Source organism: Sinocyclocheilus rhinocerous, unplaced genomic scaffold (genome assembly GCF_001515625.1).
Source record: "Sinocyclocheilus rhinocerous isolate Xijiao unplaced genomic scaffold, SAMN03320098_v1.1 scaffold1246, whole genome shotgun sequence".
Taxonomy (NCBI): Eukaryota; Metazoa; Chordata; class Actinopteri; order Cypriniformes; family Cyprinidae; genus Sinocyclocheilus; species Sinocyclocheilus rhinocerous.
The window spans coordinates 235,511-243,584 of NW_015630543.1; the positions used below are offsets into that span (position 1 = coordinate 235,511).

The following is an 8,074-nucleotide window of genomic DNA, read 5'->3' on the forward strand; positions in this document are numbered from 1 at the left end:
AAGACTGGTTAACCCGTGACAGGTTAGACGCCATATTGAATTTAACGTAGTTATAACGAGGCTGTGAGGAATAGACTTACAGTCTTAACAATGGCATGCAATGTAAAAAGATCCTAGATCATGTAATTTTCACAACTTAAAACGGTTTTAACATTTCGTAAGTTGAACTATTGGTGTGATGTTAAACAACAGTACAATCCATTGAGCATACTGTATTTCAGTTGTTCACAGCCTCGTTTTCATTCCTGTCAAAAATAAAAATGGCACTGCCCTGACTTTGGAGTTGAAAGGAAAACTTTGAGGTTCTTCTGAACCTGGAGAACATGCCCTCATAAGAAGAGACAGGGTTGGAGAACTTACCCTGAGATGCTGAATGTAGTTGGGCTGCCTTGGTTGACACCCCTGCTCAACATCACACAGGAATCAGGGAAAGTGTCTGGCAATTGGCATATGAGTGCGATGGTTCCCATTTTTGAAAAAGGGGGCCAAGCGGATGTGTTCCAAATATTGAGGGATCACACTTTACATAAGGTAAAGCCTAGAGTGCTGGAAAGCAGAATACGTCCAGTCATCGCAGGAACAATGCCGACTGTAGACTAAAAACTGACCCAACTTTTTCCCCTATAGCAAGAATCCTTGAGGGGGAATGGGTGTCCACTTATCCAGTCTACATGTGTTTTGTGGACTGTAAGAAGGCTTACGAGAGTATGGGGTAGCAGGGCCTTATACAACCATGCCTGCATTCTTTTCATGATGGAAGTAGTGCAGTGCATGCTCTTTTGGACCCATCAACACCTCCTCACCTTGTAAGATGGTTGAATTGCAGCTCAGACCTCCTAGCACGCCAAGGCCTGATACCAGGAGAATGGAGACTGGATCCTCAGACAGTGTTGAGGATATGGAATATTTTCGCCAAAGTGAACATGGACCTGTTTGGCTCCACAGAGACCTTAAGGTTAGGTTAGTCTTTGTGAGGCCTCCCCACAACATTTAGGCTCAGAGTAGGAGCAGTTTCTTAACATGCTGTGTCAGGTGCAAGCATTGTGTATTGTTGTGGACAGTCCCACCAGTTCAGACTCTTGGAGCAGATCTTTGTCTGTTTACAGGGCCACACTAGGGGAAATTATAGATGCAATTTCCCTGACTTGTAGCTCACAAGGTCAGCAATGTCCAGTCGAGGTAAAGCCCATATCTTGGGAGGCATGGCGTCCTCCTGGGCATGGTCAAATGGTGTGTCCGTTTATTAAGGACATATGCCTGGCTGGTTCTCACCAAATGACTTAACATAACTTCAACATAACTTCAATGTTTCCTCTCAGGTTTCCAAAGTGCCTTCTGTGCAAGAGAGTTAAGCCTGTGTCAGCACTGGCCATTGCAGTGTCATCTTCCCAACCCCTGTCGTGAAGTGCTTGTGCAGCCTCCCTCCCCGGTTCATACCATGGTATACTACCATATTACTGTATATCATGTATGTGTTGGTGTACGCTGGCAATGCCATCGTGAACATCCCGCTGCTTAGTGTTATTTTCCATACCTCACCCACAGGGGCTGGTTCAAGTTTAGTGTCAGTAATGTGGTATGATTTGACTGTTTCCCATAACGTCAGCTATGTACACAATGTTGAGTGAACCGTAACTGAAACATGAACATCTCTGGTCACGTATGTAACCTAATTTCCCTGAGATACAGGGAATGAGACATTGCGTAGCTTGCCACATTACTGTGCTTGAACTTCAGAACGAGCCTGTTGCTCTGTCACACAAAAAAATTTGAAGTGAAGTGAGGCCAAGTATGGTGACCCATACTTGGAATTTGTGCTCTGCATTAAACCCATCCAAGTGCACACACACAGTAGTGAACACACACTCACACACCATGAACACACACCCGGAGCATTGGGCAGCCATATTGTTGCGGCGCCCGGGGAGCAGTTGGGGGTTCGGTGCCTTGCTCAAGGGTCTCACCTCAGTCGTGGTATTGAGGGTGGAAGAGAGCACTGGTTTCCCATAACGTCAGCTATGTACACAATGTTGAGTGAACCGTAACTGAAACATGAATATCTCTGGTCACGTATGTAACCTAATTTCCCTGAGATACAGGGAATGAGACATTGCGTAGCTTGCCACATTACTGTGCTTGAACTTCAGAACGAGCCTGTTGCTCTGTCACACAAAAAAATTTGAAGTGAAGTGAGGCCAAGTATGGTGACCCATACTTGGAATTTGTGCTCTGCATTAAACCCATCCAAGTGCACACACACAGTAGTGAACACACACTCACACACCATGAACACACACCCGGAGCATTGGGCAGCCATATTGTTGCGGCGCCCGGGGAGCAGTTGGGGGTTCGGTGCCTTGCTCAAGGGTCTCACCTCAGTCGTGGTATTGAGGGTGGAAGAGAGCACTGGTTATTCAGTTCCCCCACCAACAATCCCTGCCGCAACCTTCGGGTTACAAGTTCGACTCTCTAACAATTAGGCCACGACTGCCCACGTGCTTGGTAATGAAGGTAATGGCATTCAGCAGCCGCTTATATTTATACAAAAATGTCAGGTGTGAATGCCTGCATAGGTGTGATTCAAAAGGGTAATTGATCAAGAGAAAGTTTCCCCCCATAGTGCCAGCTTCTGATGCTGTGTCTCATTCCCTAGTATATCTTGGGGAACTGAGGATGGCGCCGCAAATGGCAGCCAGGACGCTGAGCTCCGCGATTCTTCTATTGTTTTTGTTTGTTTGTTCTGTGTTTTGTCATTCTTCTTCTATAAGTTTTACCAGAGCCGAACTCCTTAACATTAAGCAGCACATCCCAGACAATATTTTTCCGGTTTTTGTTTATTTCGGACGTTTTGTTGGACATTCTAGTCGGAGGTACAGCTATGTTGTTCAAACGCACGTGCAGACGCAGAAGAGGGAAACGCGCCGGCGCCCTGGTGAAGCTCCGCGCGCGCAGCTTTCGGACTGCGCTCCCAAGCATTCATCTTGCGAATGTCCGTTCCCTTCCTAACAAAACGGATGAACTTCTTCTCCTCACCCGCACCAACAAGGACTTTTCAAACTCTGCTGCACTGTGCTTCACTGAAACCTGGCTGAGTGAAGCCATAGTGTTATATTACATCCCTACTGTGTTATTCCTATGTATGTCTGCACGATCATGTATGTCTGCACTATGTTTGTACTTTCTTCTACACTGGAAGCTCCTGTCGTCAAGTCAAATCCCTTGCGTGTGTAAACATACTTGGTAATAAAGCTCTTCTGATTCTGATTCTGATAAATTCATAACCAAAGATGTTTCTTCAGTGCTCCAGGCTATAGGATGAAATGTCCTGTTGGTCTTTTTAATTAATTGCACTTTAGTCTGAATCTTTATTCAGTGTTGTCACTTTTTTTTATTTGCAATCTTTTACAAGAAATTAATATCTTGTTGCTCCTCTGAAAGGACTTTCCTTTGGGACTTATGCCACCAAGAATGCTTGCTTATCAACCACCTGTCATCAAATTTCAGTCCTTACAATCAAGACCCACCACCTTATATATTTTTGGATTTCATTGCAATACACCCATTTTGGAATGGAATTCCATGTTGACTTTGAGGTTTTGATGTTTTTTTTAAATCCTGAAACACTGAATATCTCCTTACCAAAGCCAGCATCAATGGGCACGACCCAATCACCTGGTCTGAGAGATATGACATCACTGCCCACCTCTATCACTTCTCCCACCCCCTCATTCCCTCCCACCGCTGGGAGGGAGCACAAGATCGGATACGAACCTATGGAGACAAGACCAATGATTTGCTACAGTCAGTTCTCCATGTTCAGCCTCCATCACTTCATAGACTAGAATAGAAATTTCTATAAAATAACATCAGATTTAACCATCCCTAGACTGAAAGGATGTAAACAGGCATGAAGCTGTATGAGTGGTGACTTTACCCTGGATCATATTCATGTCTGCAGGATTGACAAGTGCTGCAAGCATGTGGACCCTCACAGAACGATCACCCACTGGAGGCAGCAGCAGCTGCTCCATCCTGAAGACAAATGGAATAGTCAATGAGCATCAAAGGGGGCCAACACTTTTTCACACCACTGTATATATATATAAAAGAGGAAGAACACAAATCATATTTAATTTGATCACAAATTAGTCACATTTACATTATAATAAAGACTACTTATTATAACGTAATCCACTTGTATGAACAAATATAAGTATAAAAGCACTCTATGTCCATACCTCACAGTATCAATGTTATTTGTGTGTTCTCTGTAAACTAAAGCCGAGCAGTGGTGAGTGGCTCTCCACACTGTAGAGCATTTCTGACAGTTTCTCAGCAGGATCATCCCATCACGGATGACTATATGCAGCATACTTCTGATGAGCATGACTTGTTCTCTTCTGCTGTCCTCTGCTATGAGTTAAAAGGTCATCAACATTTGTACCCTGTTGAAAGTGTACTTCCTTATTTTTTCCACTGTTGTAATCCCAGACTCTGTGTTGAGCAAAGAAACCAGTGCGCTTTTATAGTTCTGCTTTCAGTTTTTTGGACAAGATTCCACCCTCAGTTAACTGATTTTTATGAATAAAAGCGTTTTTTTTTTGTCATTTGTGTAGTACATACGTGATGTACAAATCTCTCAATTTTCTATAAGTGTAAAGTGTGAAGATTTATAGGAAGACAGAAAATTCTATTCATCTTAATTCCTTAATTTTCCAGAGTAAAATCATGGACAGATGTTTAATCTCTATCTTTAGGCCCATCAGACTGTGTGGTGTTTACGAAAATTATCATTCATTTTATGATGCGTGAGAATAAAAGCGGCCTGAGAACCGAACCTTGTGGAACACCATGTGATAAATCATGTTTCCAGAAACAGCCTTTCAGAAAGACCTTAAACTGTTTAAAACACTAATAAGAAGTATTTGACAGTGATCTATTGTATCAAATGCTGCACTCAGCCTAACCTGTCATACAAACCAGCACATTTTTTCATGATTTTTTAAATATTTTAATAAACCATGATACACTAGCTAAAATGGAAAAGTGTAAATATTAATGACCCTCTGGAGGAGAGCTATTTCAGTAACTTTGATGGTTATTTTGACACTGAAAGGAAACAGCAGATCACATCAAGTGCCATCAGAGGGGATATTTCTTTATTTTGAAATACTGATCATTACACAGTACATGTAATCACACACACACTGAGACCTCAGAGAAAAGTGTCTCAGCCCTCGACACAAGGCCTCTTTCCATGAATTTGTAGTTCATGTCTGTCTTATGATTTCTTTGGCTCTCAGACAAAGTATGTTTCTCATATACTCAGCTGACCTGAAGTGTAGTTTGATAATTTAGGCTACATTTACACCAGATTCACACTGAAATCTGACAGTTTGATCTGTTAAACTTTCCTACATCTGACTTTTAATTTAATACAGCATGTCTGTGCTGTTTTTTGGCAATTCATTGTGAACCGGTTGTATTCCTTAATTTTTATGTCATTGTTGCCTTTCTTATTACAGTTTATTAGAGTATTAGAGTTTATTAAAGTATTAGAGGAAGTCACAAACATGTTTTTTCCCCCCAATATTTCTTGACGTACTGTATCAGGTGTCAAATGTAGTCACACTTTGAAGAGTGACAACGTACGTCCAATTCTCTCCATGTAATTAAGCATGATATCGTGTTAAATGATTATGAAGTCTGTTGATGATGTTATGATGAATATACTAGGGTCTAGGAGTGTTGCCCGTTTAGACCTGTTTGATATGGCCAACATTTGAAATGTCTCAGCAGAAATACATGTCTTACTGGTGTATAAATGTGTCTTTCTGAACGACAGAACCCTGATTCCTCGGGTCATTCACTCTTCAGTGGTTTTGTTAGGATGCTTTTGGCTGTGTAAGATGTAGTTCTATTACTACTGTTTGTTCAGATCAGTTTTTTTTTTTTTTTTGGTTTTAGGTCCTTTAACACAAAAATACATAGACAGATTGATAACAAACTACAGCATAAAATGTTGGTAACACCTTACAATGAAGTTTCATCTGTTTACATTGGTTAACTACATTAGTTAGCATGAACTAACATTGAAACATACTCTAAAGTATTTGTTAATTCTAGTTATTATTAATTTCAATATTTAATAATACATTATTAAAATAAAAAGTTGTTTCTGTTCTTTTTAATGGACCAGACCAAACATGAACTAACACTGAACAGTTGTATTTTTATTGCCTAACAACACAGATAATTACATATTGTAACGGATTTCTCATTGTTCATTCATGTTAGTTAATGCCTAAACTAATGTTAACTAACGGGTCCTTATTGTAAAGTGTTACCAAAAGTTATTATAAAAATTGTATCCTATGGCTGTAGTAATTTTATTTTAAAGCAGTTTTTGATCTGTTTTTCATTTGGCTTGGTTTGTCTGTAACCTTTGGTTTGTCTAGCTGTTTGTTTATTAATATTCCTTGTGTTATTTGGTTATGAGCAGCACAGCTAGTACTTCAGTTAGTTCTCTGAATATTTCTGATTTTGATTCATGAACTGATTCACTCTGAGTAGCAGTTCAATGAATCAGGTGAGTGTGTGTGTGTGCGTGCGTGAGCGTGTGTGAGCGCGCGCGCGTGTGTGTGCGCGTGTGAGTGAGTGTGTGCGCGTGTGAGTGAGTGTGTGTGCGTGAGTGTGCGGTGTTTAACTAGCAGGGCAGGTGAGAGGTTGAACTCCTTTGAGCTCCAGGACTTTGTTCATCTGGACCTCCAGTGTCTTCCCAGTTTCAGTGATCTTCACATTTCTCATGCAGCCTTTAAACGGTGTGTTTATAGTGAGTCCAAACTGCTTCAGACCCTCTACAACAAACACACACAAACACGATTTCAGTCATTTATCTGACGCTTTCAGAAAACATTCAAACTGATCAAACTATGTGAATGTTTCTGTCTGCTAAGATGAGCTGAAAGAAAAATAAACAACCATTCCTGGTCAATGTATACGTTAATAAAAACTGAAACCGATAATTGTCTGTTCCTAATTTCAAGTGTGTTGAAATGTTACATTTTCCAGAACCCTCTGTATTTTAGGATTGTCCCCAACTCAGACTTCTAACTTCTCCTTTGTAATGCATTTACAAAGAGTTCAAATCAAAATAATTCTGCTTTTTCTCAAAAGCTTAAAAAATATTTTCATCATATTCATATTTTCAATGCATCATATTTTGTTATGAGCATCCCACTGAGCTTTTCAACAGATGTTTCTTTTTGCTTATGATGAGATGATGCAGAATGATGGGTTGAAGACCAGAAATGTCATAAAATTTAAAAACGTTATGATTTATCATGATCTGACAGAAGCTTTATGTCATTATGTGTCATCATGTGAGTTTTTTTAATACATTAGATTTTTAATAAAATTTTATTTCTTTCTATTTTAAAGGTCACATATTTTACACCTTTCTGGAGTTTTGTTTTAGGTTTTGATGTCCTTAAGAATATATATTTGTGGTATAAGTACCAAAAACCATCTCAATATATTTTTACAGCTCCTCTCTCAGGAGCTCTGCTGAGAACAGGTCGATTTTGGTCTGTCTAATTAATATTCATGAGCCTCTCTTCTGATTGGCCTGTTGTGTTCTGAGTGAGGCATGGCCAGGCCGACCACAGGTAACTAGGGTCAGCGACGTCACAGCGCTAGCTGGAGGCAGCAAAACAAAGGGGAAACTGGAGGCGGCCGATTCAAACCAGCGCAGATTCGGCTACATAAGGAGCTTAAAATATCATCCTGTTGTGATGTTGGGTGCCAGAATCGACGTAATACAGCCTTAAATTAGAAATTTGATCGCATATCTGCTGCCACTGCCAGACAAAAAACCGACGACAGCTGTGGTTAAACACGATTAACACGAGCAGACTGGACAGAAACGATAGACAAAAATGCTCGCGTTTGCAGCGCACACTTCTTATCAGAAAAGGTTCAATAAAGTATTGTCTTTTGTTGTTATGGGCGCGTCTACAGATTTCTTGCCATATGTCTATGTTTCTTGCATCTCACGACTATGTCGTGTATGAAA

General features: G+C 40.6%; 1 protein-coding gene across 1 annotated transcript in view; it reads right to left on the bottom strand.

Annotated features, from left to right (window-relative positions):
• Positions 1 to 6,375: 6,375 nt before the first annotated feature.
• LOC107740527 (laminin subunit alpha-2-like) overlaps positions 6,376 to 8,074 on the bottom strand; it is a 230,930-nt gene continuing 229,231 nt past the window's right edge. Inside the window, 1 exon segment of the mRNA XM_016552978.1 lies at positions 6,376 to 6,857. Coding sequence (XP_016408464.1) covers positions 6,703 to 6,857 — 155 coding nt within the window. The 3' untranslated portion in view covers positions 6,376 to 6,702.